Source organism: Oryzias latipes, chromosome 6 (genome assembly GCF_002234675.1).
Source record: "Oryzias latipes chromosome 6, ASM223467v1".
Classification (NCBI taxonomy): Eukaryota; Metazoa; Chordata; class Actinopteri; order Beloniformes; family Adrianichthyidae; genus Oryzias; species Oryzias latipes.
Window position 1 is genome coordinate 4,355,056 of NC_019864.2, and position 23,811 is coordinate 4,378,866.

At 45.0% G+C, this 23,811-nt stretch overlaps 2 protein-coding genes across 3 annotated transcripts in view; both read right to left on the minus strand.

Moving 5' to 3' along the window:
• Positions 1-1,053: 1,053 nt before the first annotated feature.
• Positions 1,054-13,788, minus strand: frs2 (fibroblast growth factor receptor substrate 2). Of its 2 annotated transcripts, XM_011472852.3 has the most exons (7): positions 12,689-13,788; positions 10,167-10,234; positions 10,004-10,095; positions 9,469-9,655; positions 6,828-6,959; positions 4,227-4,390; positions 1,054-2,363 (listed from the first exon to the last, which is right to left on the minus strand). In XM_011472852.3, exons 3-7 carry the CDS (start codon positions 10,067-10,069, stop codon positions 1,332-1,334), a joined length of 1,581 nt encoding a protein of 526 aa, XP_011471154.1. In that variant the 5' UTR covers positions 10,070-10,095; positions 10,167-10,234; positions 12,689-13,788; the 3' UTR covers positions 1,054-1,331. The 2 variants fall into 2 exon arrangements, with proteins under 2 accessions (XP_011471154.1, XP_020557177.1); XM_020701518.2 differs by lacking the exons at positions 10,004-10,095; positions 10,167-10,234; positions 12,689-13,788 and adding an exon at positions 9,327-9,360 and having other exon boundaries at positions 9,469-9,632.
• A 2,092-nt stretch (positions 13,789-15,880) lies between these two features.
• LOC101169916 (receptor-type tyrosine-protein phosphatase beta) overlaps positions 15,881-23,811 on the minus strand; it is a 44,495-nt gene continuing 36,564 nt past the window's right edge. Inside the window, exons 29-31 of the mRNA XM_011472851.3 lie at positions 23,444-23,579; positions 16,280-16,386; positions 15,881-16,199 (exon numbers count right to left, since the gene is read on the minus strand). Coding sequence (XP_011471153.3) covers positions 16,288-16,386; positions 23,444-23,579 — 235 coding nt within the window. The 3' untranslated portion in view covers positions 15,881-16,199; positions 16,280-16,287. The remainder of the gene's footprint in view (positions 16,200-16,279; positions 16,387-23,443; positions 23,580-23,811) is intronic.

Below are 23,811 nucleotides of genomic sequence, written 5' to 3' on the forward strand. Positions count from 1 at the left end.
TCTCTGACACGACTCAACGCTAGTTAGAAACTGTTGCTGCTTTCAAGGACGTTGTTGCAATCATAGTGCACATCAATATGTATTAAATGTTTTTATACCATGGTCTGAGTGAATACTCAGTCCTGATTGGCTGCACGGTGTCCATTCAAAATTGATAATGAACAGCTAAAAAAGAAATTCCAGTCACATAGGCTGAATGTTCCATATCATTACGCCGGCCCAAACACCACTTGGAAACCGGAACAACAAAATCTTGGAACATAGGTGGACAGACGTCTACAGTTTGTCACAACAGCAGTAAAGTAGAAAACGGGATTTATAGTTTCCTGTTAGGTGAATTTGATGACTATGAAGACTGGGATGCAGCAGAAGACAATTTAAGGAGAGAATATTAAGACATTGTCTTTTAGAAATAAACATTAGCTTCATCAACTGGAAAAAAAATCTGGGAGAAAAAGGGAGAAGTTTTGTCTGAACTGATGCTTTGTTAAACCCTTGTGCTGTCTTAGGTGACCCCCATCTAAGATAGCACAAGGGTTAAATAGACCAGCTGCCTTTTTAGTTTTTTCAGCACTTCGTAAAGATAAAATTTGGTGAATTTAAACGCAGAAGCTTCTCCTCATATTGCTGCATAGCTACACACAGTCTGAATGGCGCCCTCATGTTGAGCTGCCCTCCAGCAGCTCGCAGGTCACATGACTGGAACTACTGGGCCTGCTGAGCTCTGCTATAGTAAAAAGACTGGGGTTTGGGTCAGACAATAAGAACTGAAGGCAATTCCCAAAACCCGACAGAGTCAAACCAAGAAGTTGTTGTGGTTCCACCTGGAGAAAAAGCTGCAAGTGCCGGAGGACTTTGGCTCCACCAGCTTTCTGTTCACACGGTTATCAAACTGTTAGCTAGATGCACGTAGACCTGCTCACTAACAGCTCTAGGACAGGTAACGTCGCACTGAGCAGTCGGTATTACCTGTCCTAGACCTGCTTTCCTACTGCTGAACCATCTGTACTTCATGTCACGGCCATTACAGGGGAGGGAGGACAGGAGGCGCCGTCGCTGGTACAAAGAACCCAGACTTTATTGCGTCAGATCTACTGAAGCAGAGCGTCGTCTCGCCGCAGCGGAGTGACTCGTACAAAAAGGCTAATGGAATGCTGCTCAGTAATACTGATGTGTACCATATAAGGAATGCAGTCTGTGACATCATAGTTCTCGCAGGTGTCACGCCAGAGAGTTCATCTGCCGTGCATGTGTGCACGGGCAAGTGTGCACCGAGTCCCGTCTACTGACCATCCACCCATCCTCCCGCCGTTCACGGTGGCAGCAGCAAGTCACGCCGTGCTCTTGGTGGGCAGTTCTGTGCTGTTGTGCCTGGTCTTGCGCGACGTTCCATCGTCGCGTGGCCGCGCCTTCTGCAGGCTAGACATGGCGGCAGTGCGCTCAATGTCAATCAGAGTGTACTGCTCAGTGCGGCGAGTGGGCGTGGTGGGGGGCAGCGGGGAGGTAGGGGTGCGGGGCGTATGGGGGTTGCTCCCATCTGAGGCGCCTCTGTTCCCGCAACTTTCCATCTCCACCTCGATGTAGTTTAGGGTCTTGGGGGGCTCCAAGTGGCCTGGCAGCGGCGGCCGGCGGAAGTCAAAGTTGAAGATGGTGGGTCCATCAGAGCGGCGGCGGGCCGTTTCTGGGCGGTGCGCGCTGAGTGGAGCCGTCACGTTCTCTGTGTTGACGTAGTTGTGCGAAGGCTCAAAAGTGGCGGACAGCGGGTGGGAGTAGGAGTGATGCAGCAGGCTGTGGGGGTGGTGGTGGTGGTTGTAGCCGTTGAGCGACGGCGTCTTGAGCCCGGCGTGCTCCTCCTCTTCCTCTGCGCTTGGTTTCCTTGTCTCCCAGACGGGAGGCAGCGCCGGCAGGTTTTCGTAGTCCAGCAGGACAGTGCGCCGTTGGGCGGAGTTGTTGACATTCTGCAGGTCAGGGGTGAGTGGGGGGGGCCGATGGCGGCGGGACGCCACCGCTACGTTGGAGGTGGAGCCGTTGGAGTGTGGTGGAGCGGGCTCCGCATCCGCCGATCCTTCAGTCTCTCGGGGCTCCTCGGCCTCCTTCGACTCTTGTCGCCTCCTCTCCTGCTCCATCAGCTGCCTCTGAACGGGGGTGGGGCCAAGCACAAAGCGCACCCCCTGAGGCTCCAGGAGTACCTGGGGCTCGGGCGGGGGGAGCGCCTCCGACGTCTCCGTGCGAGTCCTGGGCGGAGGGGGGGGTGTGGGAGGACACTGGGACTGTGGAGAGGTGGGGCTCTCCAGGGGGGTGGTGAGGGTGAGAGGACTGGGCTGTTCATCCAAGAGCCCCGTGGTGTTGACGTACGTATGCACCTGCAGACACACAACCAGCTTCTAGTCATCATCAAATACCCACAGACAGTCATGGGGGTGGGGGGAAACTCCCCGAACGCATCAGCAATTGAAAAGACCCTCCCACAGGTCTGCCTCCTATCAGACGAGGACTTGGACCTTCACACTCTGCGGTGCCGCTCTGGCTTTCTCCCTTTAGCGTCGTCTACATTTCACCGCTCTCATATAGATTTTCCTTTGCTAGACTTGTAAAAAACACGGATGCTTTTATTTTGTAGGTCTTTAAGAGGGACATCAGCGTACATCTCCACTGCTCTCATGAAAACCTGTTTGATCTTTGAGCTCTTGTGTTTCCTGAAATCACAGGATTGTAGTGTTTTCTGATCAGTGAGCTGGACCTGCTGGCTGTTACACAGGATCATGGGAAACTGAGTTTTAACACAAAGAGGTTCACCCTCACCGACTGGAAACATCATGTATGAGAACCTTTGTCAGTCATACAACGTGGAACATAAGTATTTGATCCTTTGCATGAATTTAGCACACCTAAACAAAAAAAAATGACAGTCTGTTGTCCTAATGGTCGGTTCATAGAAAATCAGAAAGAAAATCAAGACATTGACTAAAGAATTTATATAGATTTAAATCCATTTCATTGAAGGAAATAAGTATTTGAACCCTCTTCCTGGAAGGATTTAGTATTTTGTGGTCAAACCCTTTTCTTTACAAGTGATCTCTAAATCATTCAGATTTGGTGGCTGTTGCCTAGCAACTCTGAGCTTCAGCTCTCTTTCTATAAGAGGTCCACAGACTGGCTGGGCTATCCATGAATGTGATATGGTTCTTCTCTAACTGTTCCTTGGGTTTTTGGGTTGTATGTTTTGGCTCATTACATCAATGGCCCATTTTAATCCTCCTGGTGGAGGGAAGGAGGTTCTCACTCAGGATTTGATGGTTCACGGCTCCATCCATCCTCCTATCCACACAGTGCAGTAGCCCCGTGCAGAAAAACACCCCCAAAGCATGTTTCCACCTCCATGCTTGACAAAGGAGACAGTGTTCTTGAGGTTATTGGAAGATTTCCTCCAAACATGACGGGTGCGTGTTGGTCTCATCTGACATCACCTTCTCCCAATCGCTCTCTAAATCCTGAAGGTGTTCATTGTTGAACTTCAGGCAGTCTGGACATTCTTCTTAAGCACAACTACTTAGCGAGCTCTGCAAGAACCATTGCAGTGTAAAGTATTACCAATGGTTTTCTTGGTGACTGTGCTTTCATCAACTGACTCCTGCTGCGTTGTTTTAGTCCGATTACTCTCTGTAGTCATGATCATGGACATCACAGCAGGTCATGCGGCAGCAACAGTTGTCATCTTAACCCCCAGCTTCTTGCTGATGGTTTTGTAGACCATTCAGTCTGGTGCAGGTCTACAACCTTCTCCCTCTAAACCCACTAAAAGCTCCTCATGTTGGAGAGTTTGGAGTCTGACTGATTCTGTGGACGGGTGAATAGTTCAAACAGGGGTCTTCCGTTTAGGTAACAAGTTGAATAGGAGAGTCTAACTGGTCTGTGTGAACCAGAACTCTTTATGGTTACTGGGGGATCAAATACTTATTTGCCTCAATGAAATGCAAATAAATGTAAATGCACTCTTTAAATTAGATTTCTTGATTTTCTTTGTTAATCGCTGACTGTACAAATGAACCGACCTCTAGGATGACAGACTGTCAGTTTCTCTTTAAGCGGGCAAACCTGCAAAATCAACAAGGGATCAAGTACTTATTTTCTCCACTGTAATCTTTATCATCACCACAACCACCATTGTCATTATTCATTATCCTCCTTTCCATAATGTAACCCCAACATGATCAGACAGAGCTTACCCCTTCATCGGCAACCAGCAGTGGGTGGGTGGACTCCTCCCCCACAGATGGCAGGCGGGTGCTGGCCACAGACGGGTGTCGGGTGGAGGGGTGGGATGAGGCCTCCCCCACAGAGGGCAGCCTACCTACCCCGTTGGGCACGGTGGGTACAGAGTAACCCAGAGCTGGAGACACAAAACAGTGATAGGATCGTATGATTTTCCTCCAATCAGAAGACATGAAAAAGTTTTAATTACCCCATCAGGCCATCACATGCACAGCAGGTTACTGTTCAGAGCTTCATTGACCCCAGACACCAGGGGGTGTCTACACAAAAATGTATTTGTGAAGGAAACGGCTGTTCTTGTGCATATTTTCATCAGACTGTAGAGCCATGCATGACCCAGAGTAAAATGATAAAATAAAACAATGACCCAACTTATCTAACATTACTCACAGACAAATTTGATACTTTTTTGTTCTGTTGAGCTCATCTATGACAATGCCACTGGGACTTCAGTGACATCATGTCCTCACTTATGGTGCTGTAGCAATATTTAACATCTAAAACCTCAACTAACTGACTAACTAACTAACTAACTAACTAACTAACTAACTAACTAACTAACCCACTGCTTACCTTCCATTGAGCTGTGTCATTCCAAAAACATGAATGTTTGCACCAACACAGATCTCCTCCACACCACCTTCTAACTTCCAAATGAAATTCCTCCTCCTCACATCATATAAAACTGCTGTTTGACTTCCAGCACCACAAAGGCTAATGCTAATCATACTAATAGCAGTGTGTGTGTGTGTTTGTGTTTTTAGGGCTGAGCAGCAGCTTTGGACACAATTGACTCAAAAGAAAATAGACCAAGTTTAGGTTTTTTGTTATGAAGTTTTTGTCCAATCACAAGATGCATGGAGTGAACCTTCCAGCTGGCTTTGTTTTCCCAGACTGAGATCTGATTGGCTGTTGCACTAGTTTGTCTCTGTGCAGCACTGCAGCCGGTTCTGTTGGTCCTGAAGGCCCCAGTCAGATTTCATAGAATCTGACAACACAACCTAGTTTCAATATGACTGACAAAACTCCATCATAATGTGGATCAATAGCTGCGTTTACATGGACAAAAGTAATCGGAACGAACTCCTGATCGGAAGGAAAATGTGTCACGCTGTTCAGAATACTCCGGCACCGATCAGACTCATTCGGATCAAAATTTCTTTCCGATCAAGATAGGTGGGTTATGCCGATTGTTGATCCGATCGTTGTTCATGCAAACAATTCCGATCGTGTGTCGCTACTGCTCTGGTTTAACGTCATGCATAGACGGTTTTTCGCTTCAGAGAAAGATTTGGAGCTCAAACAGGACCGACCAGCTGCTCTGCGGATGCCGGTGCGAAGCACCGCTCCGCCCTCGTCCCGCTGGCTCTTCGCCTCTCCCCTCTCTTACACCCCTCACGAGGGGGGTGCGGGGGAGGAGCGCTTCGTGCCCCGTGATGTCTGGACCCTGCGCGATCCGGGCTCGTGTGGCGGTGGACCGAGCGAACTGTGTGTCTGAGCAGAGCAGCTGGATTAATTACTTTGTGTTTGAGGGGAGGATGCTTTGTTACGTGCGCGTTTTGTTGTTTTGTTATGTGTGGGAGACTTCAGACTGTGATACGTCCCGCCGCTCTCGGTTAGCTGCTGTCAGGAGAACCGTGTGTCCGGGCAGAGCTCGGACTTCCAGCTCAGACAGCAGCTTTGGGGCGGTGTGTGAGCTTTTCGAAGCAGAAATGTCGCTCAGTCCTTAGAAACTGTTCAAACAATCACGTGGATTTGTGTCGTGTCCAGACTAAATAAAGGCTGATGTTATTCCCACATATTTAGGTTCAGCAAAGATGCAGATTGCAGCATTTCCTGCATGGATTTATGTTCATCAAAGGCTAATGTTGTTAGCGCTTGTTAGCCTCTCCTAACACTGGCTTCTTCCAGCTCCGTTCTTCCACAAAAAGAGCACTGACCACACGGATTAAAAATAAAACGATGAGCAAACAGGTGCTTCATAACATTTATAACATTAATAAAAACAGTCTCGTATATTACAGAGCTGCTGCATTAATGTATATGACAGCAAGGTTTGTTTACAATGGGACTCATTTCCTTTTCCGTTATTTTCAACACTACTGCGCATGCCCAAATGATTTATTCTGACCGGAAGTGTGACCATGTGAACGTTTGTTCTAATCGGAACATTTTTTTCTGATCCCATGTACACAGTAGGATTTTAATCCGACCATTGATCCGATCGAGATATTTTGCACATGTAACCGCAGCTAATGTCAGCAGTGGAAGCAAGATGATATTAAATAAAATAAAACACAATATTAGGTCTAATTAAGATCTGTTGTTTAAGTGTTCAGCGCTTTTTATTACATGTTTATGAAAAACATACTTTTCTAAGTCAGTTTAGGTTACTACTGGAATGGTTTTATCTGAATCCTCCTCATTAAAGCCAGTTCCAGCCAGCACATAGTGGGAGCTGGGCTTTCAGGCCTAGTTAGAAAAATGAGATTTCTGACAGAGACCCCCTCACAGAGTGAACCCCCTCACGCTGAGGAGGTCAGGTATGTATGTACCTGTAGACGTGAGAGCCTGAGGGCTGGGCTCCAGCACGGCCTCCTCCACCACACTGATGCTGTGACTGTGCATCACCTCCTGCAGCATGTTGAAGATCTCCTCAGCCCGAGAACATTTGAAGGCAAAGATCCCTGCAGACAACAAGTGGCAAAAGAATGAAAAAGCTCAATGACAAGAGTACAAACACACACAAAGACATGTAACACCACAACACAGACAAACTGCCACAGCTCCTCTATGGAAGAAGGAGGGCTGCGGATCCTCAGTCAAACCTACAGTTCCTGCCCGGGTCCATGTGCTTTCACGGAGGGACTCATGACAATAATGATGCAGATTGGACATTTTCAATGCAGCACAATATAATCATAAACTAACGCAGATGGAGGGTCTCAGACGATTAATGTAACAGATGGACGCATAAACTGGAGGCTGTGGCTGGGTTGAAATTGACGTCAACAAATTGCATCTGTGTTTTATCATTTAACTGGAGTAAATTTTCAGTAGAGTAGGAATTTATTGTAAGAATGCAGTTAAAGAAATGAGGGGGGGGTGGAGATGTAGAGCTTGGCGTCATCTGCAGCAGTGAAAGTAAATGTTGTATTTACAAAGGGGTAAGGGTCAACAATAAAGAGCATCGGCCCCAGGACAGAACCTTGGGGCACGCCTGTGAGACAGGAATGAAAAGATTTGACATGAATGAGCCGTCAGATGGATCGATTTGGAGCAGTCCAGGGGTGTGTGAGTGATGGCGACAGTCAGGAGTCGGTCTAACAAATGGAACGTGAGACAGTATTGAAGGCCGAACTCAGACCTAGGAAGACCTGAGAACAATAGTTGATCCCTTTTAGGAATAAAAATTTGCAATGTTCACCAAAATAACTTGAGACTGGCAAAAGTTATTGAGTGACTACAGAGATTTATCAAACTGTTAATTATTTAAATAGTTCTGTGAAACAAAATGAACAATTTCTGATTTTTGCTTCTTTTCAGTAAACCTTTCAACATTATGACTTTTGACAGTACAAGTTATTTTAGTGGCTTTATTTTTTAACTTCTCCGTCTGATCATCTTTTGATTCATAGTAAAAGCCTTCCCAGAAGTCTTTTAACGATATTTAAGCCGTTTTACAGCCAAAAATAAAAACAACTAGCTTCTGCAGAGTGACAGTAATTCATAAGAAATTCACGTTTGAGTTAAGGATGAGACTGCAGGCATGGTGCAATCCTGCCCACACTTTCCATCATCTGTTTGTCTACACTCTTTCCTGCTAGCTTACAGCCCTTCACAACCCTAAGCTAACATTAGCGCTGAGCCACATTGGAGCTACCCCGCCGTACAGCTCAGATGCAGATTCCAGCTCAGACGAGGAAAACAAAGACGTTCATGGATCTATTTGACTGCATCAGAATAGGGTGGAGAAGGAAGCTTGTGACCCACCGACTGTAGTTTGTATGTAAAGACTACAAGCTTTTTTTAAACGACAAAGATGAAAGGAATATTCAGAAATGCAGTTTTAATCAGAATTTCCTTTATACACATCCTCCATCATCAGTAAATGCTACAAGAACATTTGAAAAACACCAAAAAACACTATTTTCATTAGAATGGGTCTTTAAGCAGTAGTGTTGTCCTGCTTTGCGGTTAGAATAACTTTTTTTTTTAGTTCTTGTGTTTGTGAGGCAGTTTTCTTGTCTTGGATTTTGATGATGAACTGAATCATGACAGAAGGCTTGTGTCACACATGTGCTGACCGTCACACTAAGGGCGACAGCAGCTCCTGCCACTGTTTGTTGACTTGGCACAGAAAAAACTAGAAGACAGACTATATGAACTCTGGACCAAGTGAGTGCGACATCACCCATAGAAATGGCTGACTTCTGGCTCCAAATTAAGTCAATTTAGTCACCAGTATTTTCGCAAGACGGGCGTTTTCATCTTGCAGCCAGTTGTCAATAAGCAGTGAGTCAAAGTTTCTATGGCAACCACTAACACTAACGAGGAGTGAGCTTATAGCTTATTGGAAGTCCACACTGCTCCCACTTGAAAGTGGGCTGCACGAAATCCGTCAATCAAACGTTGTGAACATTGGATGTGGGGGCCAGCAGGCACCACATACTTTTATTAAAGCCTCTGATTGGTCAATTTATGACTTGAACACCTTGCAATAAAGGAAAAATAAAGGATTATCGAGAAGATGTTAAAAAACGTATTAGATCAAGAATGGTTCTTCTGATCAATAGAATGACTAACAGCTGTTTATTTCTCTATAGAAGTCTATGGCTTCTTGGAACCAGCTGGTACTTCCTGCTTGCAACGCCAGGGGGGAGGGGTCATAGTTCTCGTATACAGTCCATAGTCTGAGGACCCAAAGACTCAAGAGTTTAGGAGGAGCACCTCAGCACGCACGCGCACACACACACACGAAAACAACACATCGGCTGATCTGAAGAACCGTAACACACACTCAACATGGGTCACCTGACCACAGCAAGACTTACCACACCCACCAAGCCCCCAGAGGACACCAGGGTCCTGACAGCATGATTGAGAGACATATTGAGACTGTAACATGTCACGGGTCAACATTCTGCAGCTGACGGAGGACACGCCTGCAGCTGTAGGTCAAAGACATGTGCATACCTTGGCCAGTCTGGCAACGACGTCCGCTCTCGAAGGAGAACAGGTTGGAGTCATAGCCGTATCGGCGAAGGCACAGGTAAGGCCACCTTACGTCATCACGCCGATGGGTGTGGAGGACGAGCTCAGCGTCGGTCAGCTCCATCACGCCTGATCCCAGCTCGTTCCCATCATCGTCTACGTTGATCACCTGACAAAGGACGCACATTTACAGCAGTCAGGGATGCCCCTTCACTTTATGTGTGTCACATGACCAAACTCAGAGCAAGTTTAAGCTCATCATTGTGTCTGGCTGCTGCAACACAAAACCACCTTACAAAGGTGCCCAGAAACATGAGCATCCAACATTGAATGTCTCAGGAGTTCAGAGGTCCTTCTTTGGTTCTGTGACATCACAGCTGGATAATGCACAAACATGTCTGCAGAAAAACTAGAACACTGACATAAGCCACACCCCTACCCTGACTGCTAACTAATAAGAGCGGACTCCACAACAGTTCAGTCAGGGAAAAGACATGAGCAGGAAGGAAATGCTCACCTTGAATTTACTCTGATGATTATCTGGAATAGACTCTTTCTCTGGACAGCTTAAGCAGCCACCCATGGCTTCTTCAGAGCACCATGTGACATCTGGAAGAAAACCAGCAGCAGTGAAGAACAGGCACAGGAGCCATGCTGGCCCTGTACAGGTGTGGACTCACCTAAATGCTGCCTCCGAAAGCTGTGCCTCCATCCTGAGAGCCTGAGGGACTCGCATGCTTCAGAGCTCCTTCAAAACAATGACAGACAAGTCAGAGCTGTGCTGTAAGAGAACTACAGAGTCAAACTTCACAGGGATTACGTCTGCATACTTCTGAGCTGCTGGAATTTCCATTTGCTTTTTAAGTCAAAAAAATGATTAAATCCTCATTGCAATAAAAAAGGCTAAATCCACCTGTTCAGTAAGGGATTGCATTAAATGGTGTCATCTGTTGCTCACTAAGGCTGGAATGGTCTTAATGGAATGATCAGTAGTAGGATATAACAGTTCACTTTCACCACAACTCCATTAAAACCTCCATTTTGGGGTTCCGGTGATGTGTTTCAGTTCGATACATGATTGCTTTTTTTTTTTTTTTTTTTTTTTACAAAACAACAAAAAGGAAAAAAACAGGAAACCTTTTTTATTAGCTAAAAAGCGAGTAAAAATGCAGAAAACCAAAGCCTGGTGTCATGTCCTAAAATAATAACTGCTTCTTACACGTGGGTTTGACGCTTTCAAAGCAAACATACAGGTATGCAGTAGGGATGCCGCGATTCACTTTCTCAACGTTTGGGTTCAATGGTGTAAAGTACGGTTACAGCATTGAGAATTTTAGCATCCCTGATCAATAGCGATAGTAACAATCACAGTTCAGTACAATTTAATGTTTCTTGCTTTTAGTGCATGTCTTTTAGACAAGTGTGAAGTGGCGCTGTATGACGAAACTAACCTCATAGTTTAACTAACAGACTCACTTCCAAATAAAGAAAATATTACATTTGCTTCTGGTGAATAAACAGATGCCGCACGGCTCCTCTCATGTTTGTATGTTTGAGTCCCACCCTAATCAACCCAGGCAGGAAGTGGAACGACTTGAGGCATGTATGTACAGGTATAACATACATGTGTGTGAGGGATGCAGATACACAGTGTACCCCCTCAAAATTACATTTTCAACTTCTGCAGCAGTGGTCCAGCACACATCTATGCACTGGGAGCAGACAGCAGCTGGGTTGGTACTTTTAACCATAGATTATTTTCTCCAAAGCGAGCAAGAACTGAGTCCGAGCTACGTTTTAACCTAAAGCTGGAGAAAATGTGTCTGACTAGGAAAGCAGCATCGTGTGATTCAGATCAAGCTCCCAAAGACTTCAATCTCCATCCTCTCTGAATGTTGATAGTGAGGTGGCGGTTCGACAAAATGTTCTTCAGGTAGGGAGGACCTGCTCAGGTGACCACCCTTCGGGCCTGTGTGTGTGAGTGTGTGTGTATGTGTGTGTGTGCGTGTGTGGTGGGGGGTTAAACAAGTGCTCCGTTTGCCTGATTAAAAGGTTTGGACCCTCTTCAGCAGTTATCACTAGGGGTGTAAGGATTCATTTCAGCGATTCAATTCATATCATAATTTGTAGTTGCTGATATGATTCATCTTGATCGATCAGATTCTTTGACCTAAAGTGGATCCAGATCATCTTAATCCAAAACTTCAACCAGTGAGACTCAGAGAAATTCCTGGTACAGAACAGTGAAGGTGAGGTTTTCCAGATTGAAACAATGAAATCTGTGTCCAAACAAACAAGTAAACTAGAATGAATGTCAAATCCATTCACATGTTAGTTTCCTAAAGTTCACCACTGTTGTTTTTCCACATCCAAAGAATCCAAAGGGAACATTCTTAGAACATTCTAGACACTGGATGGTCACATGACTTTATTCAAAGTCTGTCCACACATTGGACTGGAATGATGGACTGATCAGTTTATCACATGCATGTTGTCCGCTGTGATGCACTTGATGGATTTTACATTATATTGATGGAATTCTTTTTTAAACGATTCTATAAGAATTGGGGGACGATTTAATTCGATTAAAAACTTGCCTCTAACAGATCAATCTGGTTGGATCCTAGAGGCATATATGGATTCATCGATGAAGTAGACCAATCATTCCAGCCCTAGTGATCAATCCAGCCACACTGTGTGATCAGGTTGGTCTGATCGTCTGTCAAACTACTTCAGCCGGTTTCCGAAGACCTGGAGGGGGTCTGACAGCTACAAAAACTAAACTCCGAGTCCGACGGCCTCAGATTCTGACTGTCAGACTGAATACTTTAGCCGTGACACGCGTAGGCGTGTGCGTGCCGTGTGTCCGTGAAGTCCTCCGCTTCCTGGGGCTTACTCCAGAATTTAGTCAGCGCATCCAAACAAACCGTGAAGCCTGTGTCCGCGCCTCCCAACCCCAATCCCCTATCCTCCCCTATCCAAGACCCGAGCCAGAACCATCTGCTGCTGGTTCGTGTGTAGAGATTGGTCAGCTGCTCCAACTGGTCTTTGAGTGGCAGATAGATGCGGGTCCAGAGCAGCTAATTAGCAGCGAGCTAAGCTCCTCCGTGCTGCTTCAATAAGCTAACTCAGATTTCAGCTCATTAGCCCCCCAGGGCTCCCCCGCGGCAACAAAGTTGTCGACTCACCCGGCAGAACTTACCTGGTTCCGTAAGCGCGGTGACGTCCAGCATCAAGATTTGGGGGGGCTTTCAGCAAGCGGACGAGCAGCTCGTTTCTGTTGGGTGGTGACGGCAGGCAGCTAGCGTTAGCCGCTGCTACAGCAGAAAATCCTCCATGTTCCTCCGGAGCGCCAAAAAACAATCACAACTTCTTTCACACGCGTCTAACGCGTCCGTCCCCACGAGCCGCAGTGCCTAGAACACCCCCAGTCCATGGGCAGTCCACGGCGTTTCACTGTGGGCACCCTCCCTCCGTCAAAATGTACTTTTATGGGACTAAAATGTGGTTTTAAGCGCCCGGGCAAAACCTAAAATGCTAGCCGTCTCATGAGCTAAATCACTGCGAGCCTAACTTCCGATACAGCAACGGCGCCACGGCGCATGCGCCGTCCAAGAGCTCCGGGAATGTGGGGGCCTCAGAGCCAGCCGCACAAACGAAAGCACAACAAAATCCTGACAGAATAACACAATCACTATTAACATCCAAACAATTCCGTTTGGGTTAGGGGGAAAATAACCTAGAGAGAAACACAACAACACAGACTCGTGTTGAATTACAGTAACAGTGAGAACAGGACAATATTCAGGAACAATCCTTCACTTACCTTTGGGCGTTGTGGTCTTGTAGAAGGTCCACTGCTGACGTCTGCTCTTCTTTAGCTTTAGTAGAGACACATTTTTAAAGATTGTTGCAGCAACGTCATGTTAATGTAATGTCCGATTTCAGTGATGCTGTGTTGTTTTTGCATTGTTTTTGTTGTGCCTTCTGTGCGTTTTGTTTTTCTGTTTGTGTTTTCTACCACTTTGTAGAATATTACAATACTGTTACATTATTTAAAGTTGTGTGTTGTTGCAGTTCTGTGTTTTTGTTGAGTCATTATTGTGTTGTTGCAGTTTTCTGTTGTTGTAGGCTTGCTGTAGTTTTATGATTGTGCTTCTTTAGTGATTAGTGTTTGTGCAGTTTTGTGAAGCTGTTGGTGTAGTTTTATGATTGACTTCCTGGGGGGCATTCCAGAAGTCACTATTTACCCTGACTTTAACCCTGAACTTTGGCTGAAATCCGCCTGAACTTGCTTAAAGGCCCGTACACACCGGGACGAATTTCGCCCGCGATATTCGCAGACGTTTAACGCCTCGTGACTAAACAAAGGGCACCAATGTGAGTGTGCACACCGATGCGAAAAAATGCCACGCGTCAAAGCGTCACTTTTTAAAAAACGCCTCGGGTTCGTTTTTTTTTTTGACGCGTCGCGTCGAAATCTATTCGACCAATGAGAATGCCGCTTCTGCACACGTGTCTGGAGCTTCTGAAGTGACAGTAAAACACAACTTGGGGGCGCTCAAACACAAAACTGCCTTGCTGAGCACACCTACCAGCGAAGAAGATAGACGCAGAGTTGCATCTACACAGCCGCGAAGAAATAATGACGGACATTCTAAAATATCCCCGAACCAAGCACCAGTTGGAGCAACTGGTGCTTGAAATATTCATGTTTTCTTTGAATGATTCTGACAAGCGTGTAAATACTTGCTCTCTTCTTCTGAGTGAAAAGCGACTTTAAGAAGCATAAAGTTGCGCAGCGCCACCTTGTGTACAGGAGTATTTCTGTTTACATTAAGCGCCATCTAATGTCAGGGAATGAAATTGCATGTTCGCTCGGCTCATCGTCAGCGAAAATCGCCTGGGTGTGAACACAAAAGACGTGTTGAAAAACGCTGGCGATTAATGCCTGGTGAATATTCGTCCCGGTGTGTACGGGCCTTTACTCTGGGTATGTCGGTTCCAAAAGATTAATTACGCTCCACTTGGTAACCCTGGGTTAATGCACGTGCACAGCCACTACATAAAGACATTCTCAATGGATCGCAGATTTCCGGAGTCACCATGGAAACGTGTGGAGAAAAAAAGAGAGCGCTATACTTCAGTGACACGCAGTCAGAGATTTTAATGACGGCGTATGAAGATTATGCGACCATCAAAAAAGTAATGTGACTGCATCATCAGCAAAAAAAAAAGTTAATATATATATATATATATATATATATATATACTTTTCACAGTTTCTGTGTCTTAAAGCAGCACTAGGGGTGCAAAATAAACTCATCATCCTCCTCTTCCTCCCTCTCACTCATGGTACAGAAAGAATTAAACATAACAGGAAAAATAACTCGGTAAAACACAGTAAAACAGCTAAACAACTAAACACATTTGGTCAAAAACCCACACTTAAACCAAAATCCGTCCAGACAGGCAAAAGGAATGGTATCCCACAATCCCCTGCAGTGCTGATCTAACAGCAGCACCAAGGTCCACCTACTTAATTGAATTAATTTGAATGAAAGTAAAATAAATGTCCGAAAACTACACGTTATTTTTAAGATGACTTAACTAAAAAAATGATTTATCTTAACTGAAGCAAATAATTAAGTTAGATCAAAGTAAAAAGTTTAATTTTCCAACATCTATATGTGGTCTTATCACCCTTTCATGGTGGAAAAAGTATTATCTGAGCTTCTTCATCCACTAAATCATCTTCAAATGGACACGCCATGCTGCTTCACCTCTCTGAAAACAAACTAACCTTCAACTAAACCTGCTCCAGACCAGGTTATGTTCAGAGCATGAGTTGCTATGGGAACTTGACATACCCTGAAACATACCTCCATTTTTGGGGCCGAAAGCTGAGGTTATCAACTTCCTTAGCCTCAAACTTACCGTGGTAACTAGCATAACCTGCTTTCTGGAATACCCCCCTGTACTTTTGTTTTTGTGTTGTAGCTTATGGTTGTGCTGCTTTAGTTTTGTGTTTTTCTTGCTATTGATCTGTTTTGTGGCAGTTTCATGTGCTATTATAGTTTTATAATTGTTATACTCAGTTTTGTTTGTGTTGTTGTAGCTTATGATTGTGCTGCTTTAGTTTTGTGTTTGTCTTGCTATTGATTTGTTTTGTTACAGTTTTGTGATTGTGCTGTTGCAGTTTTATGATTTTGTTGCTGAAGTTTCATGCTTGTGTTGCTATAGTTTTGTGTTAATGCAATTTTGTGTATGTTTTGGTGTTGATTTCTATTGCTTACTTTTTCACTGTGTTGCTATAGTTTTGGATTCTTCTGCAGTTTTGTGTTGCTGCAGTTATCTTGACTTATTCCAAATGAATAATTAAAATGGTCAAGCATCTGTTCACGTGCTGTGTATTTATTGAGCTTCAGACACTATTGTTTGTATTACAATCACACCGAAGTGCGCACCCTCACACACCCACACACCCACACGAATACACACACCTACACAGGACAGTGCTGAAAGAAAGTACTTTATGCTGACTGAAGTGAGTGCAGTCACACAGGAAAGTAACGCATTGCCACTTTTTCACAGGGAACATAAATAAGTGAAAGGTTTAGTGCAGACAAAAACACATGAACATGTGTGCATATGAAAATAAAAATATGAAGGTTTTTCTCTGCAGCGTCTCAGCAGGTGGGCTGCCTCACCATCTGTGGGACATAATAATGTATGCTTGTCAGCTGAGGTGATGGTCAAACGGGAACTGCAGTGTGGTGACTGGCTGACTCACCTCTGGATTTATATTCTCAGGGGGGTATGGAGGCAGTCCTGCTCATTGCGCAGCTTCCGGGCTCTCAGGACATCTCGAACACAGTGATGAAGGTAAGAGTACTGACCCTGGGGGGAGGGGGGCAGAGCAGCACGTTAGGCATGGCTGTTACTGACACAGAGCCCCTCCTCCTAATGGTACATGTAAGAGACAAATTAGTTGGACAAGGACTGGAAGGTTCTCTGATAAATATAGTATTGCTTCTTTTCCTGCTGACATGAAAGCTAATGTGAGAAAAAACATGGACCCAAAGATAAGCTCTGACAAAGACTGACATGAGCCTAATCATACATCCTGACAAGACCACGGAGATCAACCATAGTTTAAGCGCTGACAGAAACCCTGATGTGGGTCCTTATATAAACCATGGTAAGAATCCTGACATGAGCATTCACATGAGTCCTGAGATAAGTTGAGATATGATCCAAGAAATTAACAATTTAGTGAGCAACAACTTCAACCCTGATGTGGGCACTGAAATTAGACTATACACAAACCCTAAAAATAGCCCATGCATGAACTCTGACATTGCCCTTACATATGAGCCTTGACATTAGCTGAGACATGAACTCTGAGATGAGCAGTGCAGTGAGGCCACACGCATAAACTCTAACATGATCCCTGACAGGAGCTCATCTATGAACAGTACGATAACCCCAAACATGATCCATGGGATGAATTCTGACATAAACCCTGAGATAAGCACTGACAAGAACCCAAAGGAAATTACTGACAAGAGTCCAACTATAAAGCCATTAAAGCTCACATAGGGTAAGACTTGAACATGAACTGAGTAATAAAAAGGTTGGGTGGCTGTGGTATAGAGATTGAGTGATCGTCCTCTGATTTAAGGAACACAGGTTTGGTTCCCTTGTTCCCGCCTTGTTCACCATGTGTCAAAGCGTCCAACATTGCTCCTAGTGGTTACAGGTTGGCGCCAGTGTAAGACAGCAGAACCGGCATGAGTGACTGTAAAGCTCTTTGAGTCTTGAAGCAAGGTAGAAATGCACTGTACAAGTATACACCATTTGCCATTTAAAAGGAGACGGGAGCCATTAACTCTGACACTAGAACTGACATTAGCTGAAATATGAACACTGACATCAGTCTTGACATGCACCCCGATGTGAGCGTTGATATTAACCATAATATGAGAGCTAACATGAACCCTGACAGGAATATTTACACAAATCCTGAGTTTAGCCTACACACAAACCTTGATGCGAGTGCTGAAATAAGACAAGATATTAACAATGTCATGAGCTAAGCCGTAGACCCTTATAGAAGCACTGAAATGAGACTACCAAAAAAACTAAATTTAGACCCATGTATTAACCCTGAGCCTAGAGATTTGCTCAAAAATTAACCCTGATATTAGCACTGACAAACGCACTTACATAAGGATGTGTGCGTCTGTGCTGTCTTTTTGGTTGGCTTCTTTCTAGCAATTGGTAGGACGTCTTGATCCCAGTCACTTCAGTTATGGTCCAGTGGTAAATCGCATTCAGGAGCTTGTCCTCCCATGATAATGTCCTCCATATTATCCATCCTCCACTGCCTGAGCACACTATTAGTTGGGCCCTGTCCTTGATTTATATGTGGATCTTAGATATTTCATCCTAGATAGTGGCTTTCACGTTCACTAGTCCTTCCCTGTTTCTAGTTTGCAGTCTCAGGATGCTAGATTTGGAATGAAACCCTCCATGTGGTGAGGAGCTTTCATGTCATAAGATCTGTTGATTGTATCTCCTCCTTTGGCCATCTTCTTATTCCTGCAGGGTATCTGATAATTGTTTATTGTTTTTGCTATTGAGCTGGCTTTTCAGGACTTTCCTTACTCGTTGGAGGTATTTGGCTGTTGCAGCTTTCCATGCTGCCTGTTCCAGGTTGCCATTTGCCTGTGGTTTTTCTATGTGACTGCATTTCTCAAACATGAACAGTGTGCATACTGTAGATCCTGGGGGTGTGGATCAGGGAGTCAATGTTGCACTCGCTCTTAGCATATAGCTTGATGTCATCCATGTAGAGGAGGTGACCAATAGTGTCCCCATTCTTGCTTCGGTATCCAGAGACAGTCTTGTTGACTATTTGCCTGAGGGGGTTCAGACCTATGCAGAACAGCAGTGGGGACAGAGCATCTCCTTGGTACATGCCCCATTTGATGGACACTTGTGCAAGTAGCTTGCCATTGGCTTTCAGGGTGGTTTTCCAAAACCTTACATTGTTTTGTTGATTGTTCACCCTCCCGTTAGCCATTCAGGGTGAGCCCCATTTCTTTGCAGCTGGTTCATTTGTGCTCCCAGGTGCTCATGGAGTGCTGTGAGTTTCTTTAGCCAGTCTCATGTCAGGGTCCAGTGCTATCCAGTTATTGGATGTCTGTCACCATGATGGTCACTGACCTCTGTTTAAAAAGACTGCCATGCTCTTTTCTCAGAGAAACCAGCCATTCAGGATTGCTGTTATGTGCTGTCTCTTTCTCCCATATACTTTTACAATACTGTTTAGTTTCCAGCCTTGGTGGGTTTGTTCTGCTGTTATGACGCTTCCACTGAGCGTACACCTTTGCAGGTTGAGAGAGTGGTTGGGTGAAGCCATTTACTGTCAAAAAAAAAAAATCAGTTTACCCTTTTTAAATCATACTAGCAAAAGACACTTCTCAAATTACCCTGTTCAAAAGTTGACGTACCCCAGTTCCTAATGTCTTGCATTGCCTCTTTTTACATCAATAACATTTTGAAGTCACTTATGGTCATTGTTGATTAGGTTATTTATTTTCTCTAATGGTGAAGCAGCCTGTTCTTCTTGGCAGAAAACTTCACGTTCCTTTAAATTCTTGGGCTGTCTTGCTTGAACTGCCCATTTGAGGTCTCACCAAAGTGGCTCAATTATACTGAGGTCAAGAAACTGAGATAGCAACTCCAGAACCTTCACCTTATTCTCCTGGAATCAATGACAAGGGGACTTCGTATTGTGTTTTGGACCGTTGTCATTTTGAAATGTCCAGGTGCGTCCCATGTGCAGCCCACGAGATGAAGAGTGCAAGTTTTCCTCCAGTATCTTCCGTTAACGGGCTGCTTTCATTCTGACCAAGTTTTTGTTGCCTGTGTAGCTCACTAGCCGCGTTTACATGGGCAAAAGTAATCGGAAAGAAAATGCGTCATGTAAACGCGCCATTCAAATTACTCTGCCCCGGTCAGACTCGTTCGGATCAAAATTTCTTACCGATCGAGATAGGTGGGTTATACCGATCGTTTAACCGATCGTGGAGCATGTAAACGGTCATTCCGATCGTGTGTCACTTCTGCTCTGGTTTACGTCATGCATAGACGCTGTTTTCGCTGAGAGAAAGCTTTGGAGCGCATACGGGACCGACCAGCTGCTCTGCAGACGCCCCGTGAAAAGCGCCGCCCCGCTCTCGCCCCGCTGGCTCTCCCCTCTCTTTCACCCCTCACGAGGGAGATGCGGGGGGGATGCGTGTCCACTGACGTCTGGAGCCGGCACCCGAGCTCTGCGTTTGGGCTCCGGTGCCAGTGGACCGAGTGAACCTCTCTGAGCAGAGCAGCTGGATTTATTAATGTGTTTGAGGGGAGGGTGCTTTGTTACGTTGAAAGTTGTGCCCCAACAAAATAAAGGCTGATGTTATTCCCAGACATTTACGTGCAGCCAAGCTGCAGATTGCAGCGTTTCCCGCATGGTCCTGGATTTTGTGTCCATCAAAAGGCTAATGTTGTTAGCGCGTGTTAGCCTGTCCTAACACTGGGTTCTTCTTCCAGCTCAGTTCTTCCACAAAAAAAGCACTGACCACATGGATTAAATATAAAATGATGAGCGAACAGGCACTTCATAATATTCATAACATTAATAAAAGCCCATTTGGAAGATCGCCTCGTATATAACCGAGCTGCTGCATAAATATATGTGACAGCAAAGGTTTGTTTACAACGGGACACATTTTCCTTCCGGTATTTTCAACACTACTGCGCATGCCCAAATCATTTATTCCGACCGAAAGTGTGACGATGTGAACGTTTCTTCTAATCGGAAAAAGGTTTTCTGATCCCATGTGCACGGGTGAATTTTAACCCGACCATTGATCCGATCAAGATATTCTGCCCATGTAACCACTGCTACTCATCCCTAAACTATCAGCCATCCACCTCCATGTTTCACGGTAGGAATAGCGTTCTTTTCATCACAGGCCTTGTTGACGCCTCTCCAAATGTAGCACTTAGGGTTGGGGCCAAAAAAGTTCAATCTTGGTCTCATCACTCAAGATGAACTTGGTCCAGAAGTTTAGAGGCTTTTCTCTCTGCTGTTTGGCGTAATGTAAGTTAGCTATTTGGTGGTATTTGCGCAAAACAGGCTTCTTCTGGAAACCAAGGAGCAACTGAAATAACTTTTGCATCTCTTTCCACAAAGTGCCTGCCTTCCAGTCTACCTGCCTGCCTTCCAGTCTGCCTGCCTGCCAAGTCAAAATAAATAACTTCACTTCTACCAGTTTGTGTCCGCACTTGGATTCACATATCCACTACATTCTCCCAACAGAATAATCTGGCCATTTAACATGGATCCAGCGGACATGTCTGCCTCCCAGGACCCTCGCTCTGATGTGGACCTTCTATGCCACAAACAGATTACCTTTAACCTGGATCACAAGTTTAATGCAGTTCTGGCTCAGATGGATCAACTCACTCAGTCTTTCTCCACACACACCGCCCGTGCAGCAAAATCCACACCAGCTCCACCTCCATCAGCTTTTCCGGCGAATCCGCCAGTAGCGGTGAGAGGGACTCATTTCCCGGACCCCAAACCATACTCCGGAGACCTGTCTAAGTGCAGGGGTTTCCTGCTGCAGTGTTCTTTAATTTTTGAACAGAAACGTCTCACCTACGCCAGTGACCAAGCAAAGGTGTCATATGTCATTGGTCTCCTGGAAGGCAAGGCGTTGCAGTTCAGAGCACTTCAATGATTTGTGATCTTCACTGGTGTCCACGGATTACATGAAATCTTTCCACCTTTGTCATGGTAGGGAGAACACGTCAATGTAAAGGTGGGGTCATCTAAGATAGCACAAGGGTTAAGAGATTCTGCTCTACAACTGAAGTTGGAAATTTACCTAAGAGTGTGCATGGACAACAGAAGCTTTATTTCTGTTAACAACCCACAGATATTCATTTGGTTATTATTGATTTTCTAAAATCTAAAATACTTTAACTATATATTTCCTGACTTTTTATGTAAATAACCCAGAGAGGGATATTTGTTTTTTACTGATTTCATAGAGTTCCATTATATATTTTCCTATTATCATTGTCTTTTGGTGAAGAGAATTATTTGATATCAGATTGGGTTCTTAATTCTTGGTTATGTGTGGCTTTCAGTTTACATTTAGGCCCCCCTGCGATCGTCACACTTTCTCTGTTTCAAACTGACCCTGGGCCCCGATCAGAGAATGGAAACGTCAAGGGGCATCGCTGGATAAAGTTTGGAGACCCCTGTTCACGTTAAACAGATACATGCAGTGTCAGAGCTGTAGCAGGGAAGCTGTGAACTCGCTATAAATTTTTTTTCCTCTTTCGGCTTCTCCCATCAGGGGTCGCCACAGCGAACAAGTCGCATGGTAAACTTGGCAATGTTTTTACGCCGGATGCCCTTCCTGACGCAACCTTCTCAAACTGGGCTTGGAACCGGAACAGAGGCAGAGAAGGGAACAGGGAGCAGCCCGGAGTTGAACCCTGGTTTCACGGACGGAAGGCGCTGCAAACCAGCACGAGCTAACCCGGCTGCACGAGCTAACCCGGCTTGTGAACTCGCTATAAATACTATTCATTTATTTTGAAAATTCCCCAGTGTTTTATTTGGAAATTAGTACCCAACCTCCTGTCCCTGAATGATCTACTCCGTGTTACATTGATGTGCCGTTCAGTCATCTGGCTTAAGTAAAAAGTGACTCCTTAAATAATATAGAGCATTTTTCTCAAATATGAACCATATTTAAGCTTGTTAAACCAGTAAACGACTAGTTAGACCCAAAATATCAGATTCAAGTAGCTTCACTCTCATGTCTCTTCAGGTCTCGGTGGGGCAGCAGTTGCTCTCGCTGTCCCTGGCTGTCCTTAACTCTCTCTGACTGCTCTGAGTCCAAGCAAAGCCGCAAAGACAGAAACGGCAATGAAAACGATTTCAATAAAATACCGGGGGAATTATGAAGCCACATTTCTTTCTTGTATCTCTAACAAAAGTGTAGTTATGTTAATACAAAAAAAATTAGAAAAAAAAGCAGAGGGCATTAGGGCACTATCTATTATGAGGCATAAAGCCCCACCTAAATGCTGTTATAAACACTGACATGAACTATGAAATAAGCCTTTACATGGACCCTGAAATAAGTCAAAATGTCAACCCTGTGTCATGGTGCCTCTGGCAGCTCTCCTCCCCCTCCCCTCTCTCATCTGCTCTGAAGATTGGAACCAGCTGTGGACACTCATCTCATCTACTCACCGCCTTCTTAAGGAGATCCAGCCCAGCATTCATCGCCAGTTCGTTGCCCTTCACGGTGCTTAGTCTGGTCACCTAGTTTATTCATGCTCGCTACGTGTCTCGCTACTTACCTGGCCTTGTCATCTCGCTCTCAGGTCCATCTTCACGAGTGTCCACCTGTAATAATCTTCTCCAAGATCTGCCGCTGCCTTACCTCGCCTCCTGCCACGCTCCACTCCAGCCACGCCACGAAGAAAACTCCTACTTCGACAAGATTACTGCCGGTTCTGGTCACCAGCCAAAAGAGTCAGAACTCCAAAGACTTTAATTTTTCCAGCCGGAAAAATAAAAACTTTTTTATTCATTCTACGTTTGAGTTTTCTTCCGGGTTCCAGCATCTGGGTCTGCTACGTCATACATATCATGACACCCTGATATGAACCAGGACATGGGTCCTCACATAAACCAGGACCTAAACCTTGAATGTGCCCAGGATGAGTGCTGTCATAAGCCTAGAGATGAGTGCTTCCATGAGTTCAGACTTGAATTCTGAAATTACCCTTATGTAAAGCCTAACAACACGCATCATGTGCTTTGGTGAGCATACACAAGCAAACATAGACAGACAAGATTCAGTCTTCCTACCTCAGTCTGCACCATGTGTGAGCGGTGGAGTCGCAGATCAAATACAGCCCCGTAGATGTCCACTGTGTCCCTGACATCCAGCTGCTGTAGCACTCGATCCAAGACAATAAAAGTCCCTGAACGGCCAACTCCCGCACTAATATACACACAAACACACAGACACAGTAGTTCACTGACTACAGAAACCACAGATTGGGATTTTGCTCCTGTTTCAAAATTTGTCTGTAGTAGAATTTATGCACTTCAAACTCTTTGGATAGACAGACATATTTGGTCAGATTTGAACTAGACCTTGTGTTCTCTGATGTTTTTAAAGCATGAAAACTCCCTCTAACTCTGATTTGAACCAAATTACAAAACTCTGGTCC